General features: G+C 34.5%; 1 protein-coding gene across 1 annotated transcript in view; it reads right to left on the reverse strand.

Moving 5' to 3' along the window:
* Positions 1-17640, reverse strand: part of LOC126891698 (nitric oxide synthase, salivary gland) — a 1179385-nt gene that overhangs the window by 143601 nt on the left and 1018144 nt on the right. The window contains exon 8 of the mRNA XM_050660959.1: positions 15968-16142. Coding sequence (XP_050516916.1) covers positions 15968-16142 — 175 coding nt within the window. The remainder of the gene's footprint in view (positions 1-15967; positions 16143-17640) is intronic.

The following is a 17640-nucleotide window of genomic DNA, read 5'->3' on the forward strand; positions in this document are numbered from 1 at the left end:
CTTACAGCAAAGAACCACACATTTAACAGGGTGTCACACTGACATATAGTGTGCTAGGTTGAATAGGTCATCATCTCCTAATATCATCAGCTTCAATTGCCTATTCAGTTTACAGTCACCTGTCAGCAGACACTACAATGGCTTTGACTGTTTTCCCGTCTTTGCTTATTAGGCAGCTGTAAATTTTGGTGAATATTCTATAATGAACTGTTTCGCCTGTCTTTGTCCTAATGAATTTCTCCACCATTCCAGAGATTTGCGAGTTACCCACTTCCTTCTAGCCGGTTTTGTTACTGCCTTTGCAAAGTAGCAATATAATTGCGGTCCAACGAATGGCAATAATGAGTCTTGTTTGGCCATTTCATATGCTTTTTTTGCCCTTATGAACATCGTGCCCCAGTACCCAGGCTACCATAACTTTTCTACGGTCTCCTAGTTTATTTAGGGCACAGACACAATCCCATCCTAGCTTAGAATTGACCTCTACAGTATTATTTTAGTGTGAGCAAATTGTCAGTGCCCTCAGAACTGCCATGCTATCTGTGAATATTGCTATTGATCGGTACGATGCCTTCTGCCTTCTTATTTCTTCCATGAAGAGATTGATTGACGTAATTTTCACCTGGAAAATTGTGATAGACTTAGACTTAGAATTAGATAGACTTATCGGAGAATATATCCCTTGCTTGGTCCTTACTACATCGGCTTCTACACCCTCCCTTATTTTGACTCATCAGTGTACCAGAAAGCTTTCGCTTATATGAATACACCCTCCTTCCAGTCTTCCCTACCCTTGCGTACAGGAGATGGAGTGTAGGATTTTTCCAACAGAGAACAACAAAGTAGATGTGTTGAATATTGTACTGCCCCACATTTACACAGAATATCGTAGTCAGCAGTCAACAGTCCTCATTTCTCCATGCTGGTTTTACACTTGGACACTCAGACACTTGAAGACGATTGAAAGTTTTCCACAGAGGGTAAGGAAGATGGTTGCCAGACGAAAGCTCTTCTTCAGGATTCAAATGGCGAATTTTTTCTATTCAGTAAGATGAGTTCTTTCTGTTGAATTTGAGACTTAGTGCAGTAGTTCTCTTTGGATATACCTACTATAGGGTATAGCTGATGTATGGGTATGGTTTCATCCTTCTTCTTCTTCAGTGCCTTATCCGGTCCGGATGTTGGCGATCATCAAGGCTATCATTGTTTTGTTGACTGCTCTGCGAAACAGCTCCGCGGAGGTTATTCCAAACCATTGTCGGAGGTTTTTTAACCACGAGATACGACGGCGTCCCGGTCCTCGCCTGCCAAATACTTTGCCCTGCATGACGAGTTGAAGAACTCGATATTTTTCTTCGTTCCGCATCACGTGGCCAAGGTACTTAAGCTTACGTTATTTTACTAAATTAAGCACTTCTTTTTCTTTTGTCAAGCGCTGTAGGACCTCAATGTTGGTGACATGGTCCACATAAGATATTTTTAGTATCCTCCTGTAGATCCACATCTCGAAGGCTTCAATCCGCTTTTCAGTGGCTTGTATCAGTGTCCAGGCTTCAACTCCATACAGTAGCACCGAAAGAATGTAGCACCTCACTATCCGCATCTTTGTTCCCAAACTGAGATCACTGCAGCACAGCAAGGATCTCAGCTTGATCAATGTAGACCGTGCCATTTCAATTCTGGATCTAATCTCTTGAGCGTGGCCCCATTGTGAGTTGAGAGTAGTTCCAAGGTAAGTGAATCTGTCGACTCTCTGGATTTCTTCGCTATCTGCCATTAGTGCCCCGGGATCTAAATTTACACGGCTGACAACCATGAATTTAGTTTTCTTAATATTAAGGTTCAGTCCGTATGTTACGCTCACAGTTCTCACACGGTCTAGTAAGGCCTGTAGATTATTTAGGCTGGTTGCTAGTAATACAGTGTCATCGGCGTAGCGGATATTATTGATGTATTCACCGTTCACTCGGATTCCCATCTCTAGGTTTGCGAGGGCTTCAGTAAAAATTTCCTCAGAGTATATATTGAAAAGAGTCGGCGAGAGCACACAGCCCTGCCTTACTCCTCGCATGATCTTCACTTGGTCGGTCAACTGGTCTTCGACCTTGACTTGAGCACGCTGGTTCCATTATAAATTCATGATGATCCGAATGTCCTTCTCATCTAATCCTACTCTTTGTAGGGCGGTGGCCATCTTCTGGTGCTGGCAACGGTCAAATGCCTTGGCGTAGTCAATAAAACAAGCATAGACATCACAACTAACATCGCGGCATCTCTGAAGCAGAAATTGTAAGGTGAAAAGTGCCTCACGTGTACCCATGGAATCGCGGAATTCAAATTGCATTTCACCGACATTTTCCTCGCATTTCTTGTAAATTCTGGCATGTATGATTTTAAGAAAAACCTTAAGTGCATGACTCATAAGGCTGATAGTCCGGAAATCTTCGCACGTTTTCGCAGATCGTTTTTTTTGGTATTATTATAAACGTTGACAATAGCCGTTCCTCTGGGATATTACCTGAATCGTATATGGCGTTGAACAGTTCAGTTAACTCCTTCGTGCTTACTTCACTCACCACCTTAATAAGTTCGACGGGTATTTCGTCCGGACCTGTGGCTTTACCATTCTTAGACTGTTTTAAAGCCGCTTTCACCTCGCTTTCTAGTATTGACGGCCCTGTCTTGCAATTTATTTCTGGTTTCATCCACTGATGATTTTTGCTGACTCATTGTTAGATACATCTACGTGTCTAGCATGTACCTACTGATGATTCCCATACTGGCGAGGTATATTTCGCAGCAGATATACAGAATGCATCTCATTTTTGGTTTACAAGCTGCGGAGAATATTGTTTGTGGCTGTCAGTTTCAAACAATATTCTTCGAATAACAAGGTGCGATTCAATGTAACTCCCCGGTATAGTTACTCTCAAAGTTTGAACTTTAAATAAACAAATAAAGACTAAGGGCCGGTTGTTCGAACACTAATCAAAAATGGAATTAACTGATCTTTATCAAATATTTAATTACTGTCACCAACTATCAATGTCAACTTTGTTTGGGTTGATGAAAACATGATTGATTACAATAATTATGAAATTTATTAATCAATTATTTTAATAAATGGTTATGTTAATTAATAATTAATAATTAACTAATCAATAAATTATGTTAATAATCATAATGATAATTAACATAATTGATTACAATCAACTGATTGACGTACGAATGAGGGGTGTTGTTATTTAATGGTTGTTAAAGGGACTTAATTATAATCAACTTCTTGATTAGCGTTCGAACAACCGGCCCTAAAAGTGTTTATTAATTAAAGTTATACTGTTGTAAAACTATTTTCAAGTTTAAAAAGTTGTGTAAGTCACTTATGTTACTAAAACAGAGTGCAAAAAACATTTAGAGAATCATGTCATATTTTCGTTTACTTTTCAACAACTTATCTGATAGAAAACTTACTCAGCTTATGATAAACCTAATGACTATTTGTCTATCTTTTAAAGTTTAGGATAGTTTAGGGCAACTAAATAATGGCAACTATATTTATATTACAATCCGATGGATTAAAGGGAGACGCGCAAAAGTTCGTCAAACTGTTCTTAATAAGAATTTCCAGACTTATGGAAGAATTCACCGGCTTGGAAAGTTTAGGGATACCAAAACTTTCCGCAACAGTTTCGAGCGTGTATCCCGGTTTGTAATTTTATTTTAATTTTTTTTCGTGCGTTTAATATAAAAAAATTAATATTTGATGAAGGAAATATGTCATTTATTTTTAATGCTTTCAAATTTACTGAACAAAAGCCAAGAAAAGCAACTAAAGCCAAAAAAAAAGATTAAAAGTAAAAGGATCACTAATTATATAAATTTAACACTTGGATGTGGGTTGTCTGCTGTTTTTCTCTTTAGTCTATTTATGTTTTGAACTAGTATTATTTATCCCATTTTAATATTTTTTTATTTGTTTGTTAAATATTTTCATTTCTTGATAATTTCTCGTTCTTTGGCAACATTCATTGGCAACGTTCTTTTGCAAGATTGTACTAAAGAAAGATAGTAGGTACTAAAAGAAAGTAGTCGTACCACACCACCTGAATTCGACAGATAACACACTACTTAATCAGCTAAAGTGCTTCACGCACTTTCAAGCGAATTTCATCCAGAACGGGGTGTCAGACAAGGATGTATGCTATCTCCACAATTATTTTATATATGTGGGGAGGATATTTTGAGAAGAGCACTTGAAGGATGGGAAAAGGGCATCTCAATAAATGGTCATAAAATAAACAACCTACGTTTCGCGCATGACACAGTCCTTCTTGCAAATAGTCAAGCATTTATCTTATATCACTGATTGAAAACAAAAATCAATTATTGGCCCGTAATCAAATATATCAAAGAGAAAGATAATGATAGTGGATATACTACATAACAGTCATCCACATATAATGACAATTGAGATTGTGAGCTCATACTTACATCTGGGATCATTGATCACAAACACAGGGTCATTACAGGAAGAGATTAAACGTAGATGTGATCTAGCAAAAGTTGCCATAGTAGAAATGATCAAAATATGGAAGGACTGTCAAATTTCAAGAGCGTTAAAGATGAGGTTGATCAACTTGCTTAATATTCCCAATACTGACTTACGGATGTGAATGTTGGACCCTGAGACAATCGGAAAGAAGAAACATAGACGCCACTGAAATGTTCTGTTGAAGATGTAATGATGTGATGCCAGCGATGTGCCGGTCGACCAAAAACAGCCGTAGGATCAGCCGCGTTGGCGCATAGCACCGCTGGGGGAAACAGAAGGAGTAGTGGCATCGGGAGCATATTTAAGGCGAGCCAGGAGAATGAGAAAATTAGTCGTTGCTAGCGTGTTGAACTAGCAATGGCTCGACAGCTGGTGCTAGCGTGTTGAACTAGCACTAGCTGGATGGGCAAAGATGCACCGTTTGTGAGGTGGAAGGAACTATGCCTAGGCGAACGCCACCGTGGTGAAGTGGAGTTTTGCCATGACCGCTATCGCAGGAGGCGGTAGTAGCGAGGAACGAGCGACTACGCGCCGCATTGAAGTGAAATGCGGATCGGAATATAGGGTTATGTTGATTTAACGTAGTGAGGTTGTTATTGGATTATATTGTATTGTTTATCGTATCATTTTAATGTTGTTATTATGACTGTAATAAAGTTTGATATTGTTTCTTCCTTGCAGAAGACGGAATTATATTTTATTTTATTTGTTTTAAGCTGTATATAATTATCTTAAATATATTTACTTTATTTTTAACCTGTGTTTTACTGAGTCTGTCGTCCTAAAAGAACTACCCGTTACAAATACGAATGTTACAAATTCCTTGGACCGAGCGTATGACAAATAATTCAATTTTAAGAGAGCTAAAAGTTAGCCAACGACTCTCCAGTAAAGTCCATCTTCAACAAATAAAATACTATGGACATGTTATGAGAGCAGACACAGAAAAGGAAAGGTGGAAGGCCGAAGATCAAGAGGAAGATTCTAAAAAGATGGATCGATCAAATTGCAGGAATGTGCAAAAGACCTATACATGAGTTAAAAAAATGATCAGAGACAGATATCTTTGGAGAAAAACAATACAGACATCACGTCGACCACTACATTCCCTCCGGGGGGTCAGTATTGAAGAGAGAGTTAACATTCTTGTATATTTTCTTGAGATATTGTTAACGCATGGACATATTCGAAAGTATTAAAATAATTTCAGAGTTTTGGGTATGTATTGTAGGTCTGGTTCAAATGAAGTAAGAGAGGTAATTAAATGTTATAAAGAGTAATAGCATAATTAAGTTTATCGCCAACTGTCACTAAAGTCATTCATTACTGTACTCATTTGCTGCAGTAAAGTAACACTTGATTGTACTGAAATAAGAAATTTACTTTACCTACCGCGATTAATCAAATTAACCCAGATTGAATGTAAGTGGTCGACGGCAGTAATCGAATGGCGAGAATTTGAGTGAACTTAAAATTTATTTACTTTAATTATTAAAAATATTGTACACAATTTGCGCTATTAACAATTAAATTTATGTCAAAAAGTGAAATTCTGTCGTATTTTGTAAATATATTCATATAAAATAAATTAAAACTTTACCGATTTAGTAATTATTCAATATTGATAAATCGATTCAAAATCGAAAGCGGCCATATTGCAAAAGTTTTGTGTCATCACTGTCATGAAATTATTATGACGTCTAAATTTTAAAAAGTTCTTAAATTGTAAATTGCAAGTAAGTGTTAAAACCAATATGAAATTATTGTAGAAAGTGAAATTGTAGATAAAATATATTGTGGCATTATCCAAGCTGTCAAACTTTCAGTACCTTATTTTCCAATTTTTCATTCAGGGATTATTAAAATTAACGATGATTAATTTTATGAAATAATGAAGATTATCAAATTAAAAAAAAATGTGTAGTGCTATAATGAGAGTTTAAAGAAGTTAAATAAACGACAGGTTTTTTTTATTCAATTTATTTTATATTATTTTTAAATTATTACAGAGCCCAAACTATTACGTAGCCAACTTTAAGGTGCGAATCATGGGAATTCAAATTCCAAGTTGATTTCCAATTAAATTATGCTGGCGATAAAATTTTGTATGCACCACGTCAGTAAAGACTCTTTATCGAACTCGTCTGTTACTCGCCTCGCTCTCTACGCTCGCTCTTCTCATAATATCAAGACTCGTTCGATAAAGAGTCACTTTACTGACTTGATACATAAATAACTATTATCTACTCTATCTCATATCATGTATAAGTTTTTAGTTTGTAAAGACTGTCATTATAGATAGCAGTGCGTGAAGTAACAATGTATTTTAAATGGGATTTACTTTTTCGCACTGTTTTTTGACACACTTTCATATAATTAAATATCCTTAACTTTTGTGTTGTCATGGTGATGACGTATGTGAGCAATAAATTACAACATACGTTTTGACAGTTTTGTGGTTCGAAAGAAGTTAAAAATTTTAAATGTCAATGACGAAGAGTTACAGTTATAGTTTATCGTAGATAAAATATTGTATGAAACTGTGCGTGAAGTACTTTTTGCGAACTTACGCGGTGTATAGCACTCGTTCCGCTATCGCCCGTGCTCTAAACATCGCGTGCGTTCGCAAAAAGCATACTTCACGAACTGTTTCATAAATAAATATTATAAAACGGATTATCAATATAACTGCTATTTCACTCGGTACTTTTTAAAACAGCCCACATAACATTTCATGCCGAACAAACTCCACGTCAAATCTGAATTCAAGAATTCCTTAAAATAAATGTTGTTCATAAATGTTAAAGGAAGCACTCATATTTCATGAGGATCTCTCCCGAATCCCGTTCATAACAATATTTTGACTTCTCAATTGGGCTTATCCGGGTAGAAAACCAAATAAAAGAAGAGGCAGTTTTGTGTTAACATTTTTCGAACACACCGCTATTTTACGCGGCAATGGCGGTCAAATTTCGTCTGAATCTGAGGCATCCAACCAGCTTTTCTTTCCTGTAATTCAAATAAAATCCTTATAAAATAACTCACTGGCTTTGGTTTCTTTTCGGGTTATGTTTTGTTCTTGCTTTGTTGCGATGATGTGTGTAAAACAGCGTTTTTCGGATGAAGGGTTGTTTCAGATCCAATTTTTTTGTTATCAGTGCTGATGTTATATTGAAAAATTGATGTACTCTTTTTATTAGTTTCCCAAATAAAAAAGCTAACATTAAACCATATATTCGAGGAAATGAATCTGAACAAATGGCAAAACCTCGCAATTTTTTCGTCCAGCATCGATGTGTACAAAAATTTGGGATTAGGTTCATTTCAGCCTCTAGTTCATTTTCTACATTAAGCCGTTGTACGCTTTTGGTTTTTTAAGGATGAAAAACCCCTAATTATAAAAAATGATAGAATAACATTTTAAACTTTAATATTGTCAACATTTGGTTCTTATTAGTTTCATAATGATTGTTTTATGCTTTAAGATATACTATCATATTATTTCAACCCTTAAAACCACCCTTGTTGGAGCTATATATAAAAAATTTACTTATCCTAAAGGAATAATTTCGGCTTGCATCGATTTACATAAAATTTACAATTAGGATCATCTCACCCTGTACTTCATATTCTATATCATGCTTAAGGGCGTTGATTATTTTTAGGGGTGTAAACTACCCTTTATTGTCAAAAATTATATAAAAACATTGTAAACTTTAATATGGGTAATATTTGGTTTTGACTTGTTAAACAATGATTGTTTTATACTTTAGGGTATAATATCATAATATTTCAACCCTTAAAAACCACCCTTAATAACATTACATTTTTTATAAGTAGATATTTCAATAGATCTATACAGAAAAAAAAATAGAATTAAAGAATTACACAAACATTATTTACACAAAAATACAAATTTACAAATATGTACAAATACAAATACAAATAGTTTTTTAGTCATCTTCCAGTATACGAACCGGTTCTATGGTATTATACATACATTGAAAATTATCCATAAGCGGACTATCCGAATTTTTCGAAAAGAAAATCGTTTTATAAAAATAGCTCCTTTATTTTTGGCAAAAAAAAGTTTTTTCAAAAATAACTTTGTAGGATTTTTGAAGAGTTATAAGACTTTGTAAACTAAATTCCGTTAGATCCCTTAGTTTTTAATTAGGGTGGGTTTAAAGGGCTCGAATAAAGGGGTGTTTGCTCGTAAATAGAGGTCTTAAACAGCTATATCTCGCCAACTGTTCACTGTAATGAAAATCTATGCACAAGGGAATTTTAGTTATTAGCTATCTCTAGTATTTTCGGAGATATTTTGAAGTAAAAGGTAAAAAAATGGGAAATTCCAAAAAAATTATTTTTCTTTAAACTTAAATTTATCTAAAATTAGCAATTTTAAATAGGTGAAACTTCTTGGGTGTATTGATAATACAAATATAAAAGGAAATACAGAAAGGTAAAGACAAATTTTTATTAGGGGGGTAGTTGGGGGGTTGTTTTCATTGATTTTTTCATAGAGAAAAGCAGGTACCGACATTTTTTGATCATAAGTTGCTTAATTTTCAGGGCAGAAGCTTTTTATTATTATTTTTTGAAAGGCCTAACTGTATGCTTGAAAAAGGTTATTTAAGTTTTCCTCGAAAAATGTAAAGTTTTTCCGTTATTTTACTTTGAATATTTAAAATTATGCATTTGACGAAAAAAGCTAACTTTTAACATGGCGTATCTCGGTTTGTGTTGATTTTAAAGATATTACAAAAAAATAATTTGGTTTGTGTTATTAAAAGATACAATTTTGATATTTTCAATTTTTTTGATTAAATGCATATTTATCGAGGTATTCTCAAAAAACCCTCTAAAAAAGTCGATTTTTTCATCGAAAAACTGTTACTTTCAAGCGCGAAAACTCGAAAACTATTAGTTTTGCGAAGAAAATGTAAAAACATTTTTTTCTTAGAATTACTTTTTACATCGATTTACATGGTTAAAATGTAATAAAAAAATTCCCGCCCCCGAGATGGGGTGACAACCACCCCCAAGGTTTCAGCGTACAGCGGCATGATATAGAAAATAATCCTTGGACTATTCCCTACCTTCTGTGAAACTTTTAAGTAAATCCATGCTGGACGAAAAAATTGTGAGCCAAAATGCTTCATTTCATCGACTAATAGAGACAATGATAAAAAATATTTGGAATCCAGTACAGGATGTTACACACACTAGTCGACTTAGTAGACCCTAAATTTACAATTTGTAAGTATCCAATTAATAGTAAATTTATTCTTTATCTATTACAAAAATTTTGGTAAAAAAATTATAGCCGACAGTTCAACGAGAACAGTCTTCTTCAGTTTACTAGTTCTCACCCAAAAAAGCTACGACCAACAGAAAGATATATACAGGGTGTCCCCGTCTCCAGGGGGTGGGTTGGAGGGTCATTTTTGGTGTTTATCGATAGGTTTTCGAAGAATATTAAAAACCTGTTTTTTGGTTTCTCATTTGGAAGTGTATTTCTCGAGATATTAGACCGTTTCTATAATTTACCTATGGTATCAGGATAAATCGTTTTTCCCAATTATAGCGCCATCTATCCACAGTTCGAAAAAATGTCTTGAATAAAAGTTGCTTACTTTTACGTAACGAATCCAAATCTGCAAGAAAAACTAGGGGTTTCCATTTGAGATTTTAAAGTTACCCCCCACCCCACCTCCAGAGGGTGTAGTGGGGGTTGGTGTTTGATGTCATTGGATAGATTTTTGAAAATGATTGAACACGTATTTTTCAGTTTTTCGATCCGATGTTTAGTTCGCGAAATATTCGACCGTTCCACTACTTTTGGGACACCCTATATATATTTCCTTTAGAGACTTTGAAAAATCATTTGATAGAGTAAGACACAACCTACTATTATAGTCCTTGGGCCCACATATAAAATTATTATTTATGACCACACCGTCGAAACTTTTTGTACTTGTTATTTGGGTGGAGTCGGACAAATGTGGAGCCTTATGGTAGTGGGGCGTTTGTCTGTCAAGCTGTCACAAAGTTGTCAATTTCATGCAAGAAAAAAAATTATAACCACATTGGTCATTTTATTTTAATCAATGGTTTTTATCGTATAAACAGCGAAAACAATTTTGTCCGATAAAAATATTGGGCCATATGACGCGTCGGACACGCTAAATATGTCAAATATATGAAAATAGTATATTTATTACCACATGGCTAATTTTAGCAGAATCTACCATAAAACCTTTTTACAATAACGTAGTAACCTTGTCGGACAATTTTCACGGGGCTTATGCGCAGTCGGATGCGCTGAAGATGTCAATTTCCTGGAATGTTTTTATTTACAACCATTTTTCCGACAAAAATAGCAGGTTATAAGTAATTATATTCTATTTAAAAAAATCTAAGTGTCCGACAAAAATATTGGGGCAAATCGACATTCGGACCAAAAATTTATTTTTTATTAGTAAACTATACTTTTAAACTATGCTGGGTTCGTGCATCCCTTATCTTCACAACCATTTTTCCGACAAAAGTAGTAGGTTACAAGTAATTATATTCTTAAACAAAAAATGTAATTGTCTGACAAAAAAGGCAAACGAATAAAAAACTTAATTCTTTAAGGTTATCGACGTAGTTAAGAGAAGGCATTTCAAAAAAAAATTATAAAACAGTTTTTCTCGGTTACTTTTGAACCGATTTAGCTGAAAATTGGTACACACACTAAGTACAACATTTAAAAGGGCGTGACGTAGAATTGTACCCAAAATTTTCCAAAAAATTTTCCGACAGGAGGGAAAATTTTGGAAAAATTTTGATCTGAAAATTTGTGTACGTACTCCTTGAACAATGACAAACATCGTTCTGTAGTTTTTTCTCGAATTTTCAAAAAAAATTCCGCCAAAAGGAAAAAATTCCGGAAAATTGTTTTGAAAATTTTGGACTCATTGTTTTTGTTCGACAAGTGATTCAATATGCATTATACATAGTGTGACCAACTCCAATTCAGTCGAATCCGGGACAATGCTGAAAAAAAATACCTAAAATCCGGGACTTTTGACCGGACTATTTTTTTAAATATAGGACTCTAATATCATCATTTTATTGGTTATTTAACATTTTTATGTTGACAATGATATTTTTGATGGTCTTAATCAAATGATACGCTCAAACACCTTCCCGAGCTGCTGTCTCTAAATCAATGCTCGATGAAGCTGTTGGCTTGAAAAATTGAGTCAATTTTTTGCTGCTGGACGCGGAGCAGATACCTCTTCGGTGTTTTTCACTTTTGATGTGACTTAGTATATCCGCTCTACCACTGTGGGCGATCGAAAATTCCGATCCACAAGTATCACACTTCATGTCACTGTTAGAGTTACTTTTTTTTTTCAAAAATAGAAATTCTTCTTCCAATATTTTATTGAAAGTGCAATATCGTTTTCTGTTTTTACTTTCGTGTGTTGGTTCCATATTCATATTAACAATAATAATATATTGGAATGAAAAAGTCGGGTCAAAAACAATAATTCCGAGATGGTCACTAATCGATTTTCGGATTCAAACAGATTACTGTACTGACAATAAAATAAATGTTTAGATAAAAAAATCATATTGCAACGCAGCAGATTTGAATTTGGCTCAAAGCATGCAACGGTTTGGAAATTAATCATATTTCGCGAACGAACTCAAGAGGTTTATCTACTTAAAGTAGTTGACAAAACCGAAAAAAAAGATGCATCAGCAATCATTACATTACATCGTTCGATGCGGCATGCGTGCCTAGGCATGATTCATTGTGACATGAGTTATTATTGTTTTTGAATGGTCTTTTCGGAAAACGATAATTAAAACACAAATAAAAAAAATTCCACAGTTTTCGTTTTCTTTCATACAACTATTAAAATTTATACCACGATAAAAATTTTTTTTTCGTCTCAACAATTTAATTTGATGTAAATTCTTAGAATAAAAACGAAAATATAGATTTTTACCAAAAAGTTGAAAATTCGGATGGCCCGGAAGCCTTGTCCTGGACGCCGGGACACAACATCGTAATTCGGGTCATGTCCCGGATTTTTCGGGCTAGTTGGTCACACTAATTATACATGTAAAAAAACAGTACAAAATAAAAATGTCATCTGTGGTAATAAATAAAAAAAATCCAGAAAATTGACATCTTCGGCGCATCCGACTGCGCATATGCCCCGTGAAAATTGTCCGACAAGGTTACCACATTATTGTAAAAAGGTTTTATGGTAGATTCCGTTAAAATTATCCATGTGGTAATAAATTTATTATTTTCATAAATTTGACATCTTTAGCGTGTCCGGCGCGTCCGATAAAATTGTTTGCGCTGTTTATGTGATAAAAACCATTGATTAAAATAAAATGACCAATGCGGTTATACATTTTTTTCTTGCATAAAATTCACAACTTCGTGACAGCTTGAAAGACAAACGCCCCACTACCATGATGCGTCAAGTCCAAATTTGTCCGACTCCACCCAAATAAAAAGTACAAAAAGTTTCGACGGTGTGGTCATAAATAATAATTTTATATGTGGGCCCAAGGCCTATTAGCAGTTTTGCAAGAAGTCGGCTTAGATGAAAAAGACATCAAATTACTAAAAAGCTTGTACTGGAACCAAAACGCCAGAGTTAAGATCGAAGGTTTTAAATCATCAGAAGGAGAAATTAGGAGAGGAGTTAGACAAGGATGTGTTCTGTCGCCCCTGCTGTTTAATCTTTACTCCTAGTTTCTATTTAAAGAGGCACCGGACGATTCCAAGGATGGAGTCAAGGTGAATGGCGTAAATATCATCAGCATCAGATACGCCGATGATACGGTGTTGATTGCGGATTCTGACTTGGGTCTACAACGACTCATCGACAAGACCTACTCGACCTGTGAGCCATTTGGCAACAACATAAACATTAAAAAATCAAAGCGATGTCGATCCGAGAAAACCAAAACGTACCTCCACCATGCACAATAATAGTACGTTCTTTAAAGGTTTAAAGGTGTTGCAAAACCTTTAAATTTTAAAGAACCGCTTGGATTGACGTAAAATATGGCATACACAATACACATAGCTAACAAGTCAAAGAAAAAAGTGATATTGTGCCGTTGTGTGCTTTTGTCCTAGGGGTGAGTTTCACCCCCTTTTGGGGGTGAAAAATATATGTTCGAAATAAGTCAGGAAATGGATAAAATGACTAATTCTAAGCAACTTTTGTTCTATAAAGTTTTTTCAACAAGTTAATACTTTTCTAGTTATTTGCGAGTGAATATGTTAATTTTTCTACAAAATAACCACATTTTCAGACGGTTTTTCGCAAATAACTCAAAAAGTATGTATTTGGTCGAAAAAATTTGTTTAAAAAATATAGCACGTAAAAAAGTGGAAAACATGGTGTATATATTAGGTCACTATACCTAGAAGAAGCCGAGTTATAGCTAATGAAAAATAGGTTCATATTCGTCAAATTCCAAATCGAATATTTTAACGTGCAATAACCAAAAAACGAAGCACTTTTTTGGGGATAACTCATTTTAACTTTTTTAAAGTGTTTAGAAAATGCTTATTTTTGTTAAAAAAAAATTAGCATCGAAAGTAAACAAGTTACGCTCAAAATAAAGTTGGTCCCTTTTTTTTGGTAAGAAATCGGGAAAATCACCCCCTAATTAGCATTTCAAATGAACTTAATTGTTACCACTTCACAAATTTTTTACTCGCGTATGTATTGATTATATTATGATCTATAACTTTCATCGGTTCAAAGTCCTTATTTTTGAAAGAGCTGTAGTTAAAAGGGCTTGAACGAGTCACTTATCACGAGTGTATGTAAATTTAGAAACACCGAATCTTAACCAATTTTTGTCAAGAAAAACAAAAAATACAAAATATTCAGAAAAGTAAAGCCGACTTTTTTTACTCTTTAAGATTTTTGGTATCTCTAACAATTTTTATGATATTTTGAAAAAAGCATTTTTTTCAAAATTAACTTTTTTAAAGATTTTACTTTAAAACCAAATTTTTTTCAAAAATAAGCACTTTGAATTGATGAAACTTACAGATCATATAAACACAACATAAGTGAAGTATTTTTGTGAAGCGGTAACGATTATTTTCATTTAAGTTGCTAAATGGGGGGTGATCTTACTGATTTTTTTTGCCAAAACAAAACTTTAAATTTTTTACCAACTTTATTTTGAGCGATCTTTATTTCGATATATCTTAGAATATATCGATATACATATTTAATGTATCGATACATCGTTACCATCCCTAGTCATATTACGCTTTTTTTGAGCAAAATTTATACTACGCGCCTAAATATTATTGTCCGTAATAAAAAGAGAGAGACGAGCTTTAATTATGAGAAAAAGAATGTGAACAAATTTTATTGCTTTATTGTGGTTAAGACGATAAAAAGACTTACAAAAAATTCGTCTTTGCACAACGATGTGTGTGTAAAATAAACTTTTTGCACCGTTTTCGCTGAACATTACAGAAACGTGGCAAATGATTCGTATTTATAATGAAAGTGCTGTAGTTTATTATCAAGGAAAAGCACCCTCAAATAGCAAAGGGAAGATTTTAATAAGAGTTATTTACCGTTCTGATGTGGCAGGTGAGTACGCGTTTTTAGTACATCTTTAATATATTAGGAGGCTGTAAAACGTAAAATTTGGATTTAATTGTTTTTGAGAAAGTTGTTTGACAAAAACAAGTAATAAATTCGTTCGTTTTGGGTTTTGTTTGATTGCCCTCTTATAAAGAAATAAATTTGGGACAATAAAAAGACAATGAAGTTAGATTTAGAACTTGCGTGAAATTATATAGATGTTGTTAATCAATATTTAACACAAAAAATGTCAAAAATGAATTAGGAATTATAGATCTTCTGATTTCAATACGAAGTTCAACCATGATTTTTTATCCTTCATGTTTTTATGGCACTGAAAATACCGTACATGAGATCTTCTTACAGTACCTATCCGTTCCGTATGTTGGCGATCAGAATGTCTACCCCAACTTTGTTTGCTGCTATTCTGAATAGTTCGGTTGTCGGTTGTAGATGTATTAAACCACTTTCCCAGGTTTTGAAGCGAAGATATTCCTCTTCTCCCTGGTCCTCCCTTTTCAAATAACTTGCTCTAAAGAAAGAGTTATAGCAAGCCATATTTCTGTTTATTACTCATAACATCGATCATTATTTAGACGATCCACCCACGAAATCCTTAACAAGCATCTGTAACACCACATATCGAATGCCTCGAGTTTTCTTAAAGAAGCTTCGACAGGTATACAGGCCTGTTTAGACCTTAATGATCAGCGTGAAGATGTGGGCTAAAGACTTAATCTAAGAACACAAATAAGCAGGTTTTACATACCTCTGTCATGTTTAATCGCTGGGGATCGCAGATATCTCTTGATCCAATTTCAGTACACATGTACCATCCATTGAAGGGCGCAGCTGTAAACTGGATACCTCCGCAATCAAACATCATATTTGACACTGCAGGAACGCAGTACCATCTCAAATCGAAGTCTTTGAACCATTCGAATCTGAAATGAATAAATAATAATAATTACACTTTCATAAAAAGAGAACTGTTTATAATACCACGTTTTTGCATGGACGTTGCTCGTCCTCATTCTAGACTACCGTAACGAAATAAAAAAATATGAACAATTTTTTTAAGAAACGCTTTTCTTTAGTTCTTCTTCTTCAGGTGCCGTCCTCGTTCCGAAGTTTGGCTATCATCAAGGCTATGCGTATTTTTGATACCGTAGATCTAAATAATTGGCAGCTGCTGCACTTGTACCAATCTCTTAAATTCTTCAACCATGAATGTTTTCTTCTGCCAATGGATCTTTTACCTATTATTTTTCCCTGAATAATTAATTCTAGTAGCTGGTACTTTTGTCCCCTCATTATATATCCCAAGTATTGCAGTTTGCGCTTTTTAATAGTAAGCGCAAGTTCTTTTTCTTTCTGCATCCTTCGCAACACTTCCATGTTTGTCACTCTCTCTGTCCACGATATTCTCAGTATCCTGCGGTACATCCACATCTCGAATGCTTCTATTTTCCTTGTATCGATCTTTTTCAATGTCCAAGCTTCCATTCCATAGAAAAGAACTGACAGCACGTAACATCTCATCAGGCGAATTTTAAGATTTAAACTTAGCTCTCTTCCGCATAAAACTGTTTTCATTTTGGTAAAAGTAGCTCTAGCTTTTTCTATTCTGATCTTGATTTCTTCAGAGTTGTCGTTGTTTTCATTAATCACAGTTCCCAGGTAATTATATTTTCTAACACGCTCAATTCTTTGATCATGTACGGTTATGTCAGAAAAATTTTGTGGAGATTTCGACACCATCATTATTTTTGTTTTTTTGATGTTAAGTGATAAACCGAACTTTTCGCTGCACTCTACTATTCTGTTTATCAGTGTTTGGAGATCTTCCGGGGTTTCTGCTATTAATACTGTGTCATCAGCGTATCTCAAATTGTTTATTAAAGTGCCATTTGTTTTAACTCCTAGATCTTGGTCAGCAAGGGCTCTGTTTATAATATCTTCTGAATATAAGTTAAACAAGGTTGGTGAAAGTATGCATCCCTGCCGTACGCCTTTTTTGATCTCGAGTTCCTCGGTTGTTTCCCGTTCTACTCTAATATTCGCCTTCTGGTTATAGTAAATATTGAAAATAATTCTGAGGTCCCTTTTATCTAAGTTTTTCTCTACCAACAGTCTCATCAGGTGTTCGTGGCGAACTTTATCGAACGCCTTGTTGTAGTCAATAAAGCATATATCTTTGGCACATGATATTAAGTGCAAATAGTGCTTCCCTTGTTCCAAGCCCGTTTCGAAAACCGAACTGAGTATCACTGATGTCAGCGTCTAGTTTTTTGTGAATTCTTGTATGTATCACTTTAAGAAATACTTTTAGTGTGTGTCCCATTAAGCTTATTGTGCGATGGTCGGTGCACAGTTTTGCGTTTGTTTTCTTTGGAATAGTCACAAAAGTTGAGAGAAGCCATTCCTTAGGTATTTCTCCCG

This window comes from Diabrotica virgifera, chromosome 9 (genome assembly GCF_917563875.1).
Source record: "Diabrotica virgifera virgifera chromosome 9, PGI_DIABVI_V3a".
Lineage (NCBI taxonomy): Eukaryota > Metazoa > Arthropoda > Insecta > Coleoptera > Chrysomelidae > Diabrotica > Diabrotica virgifera.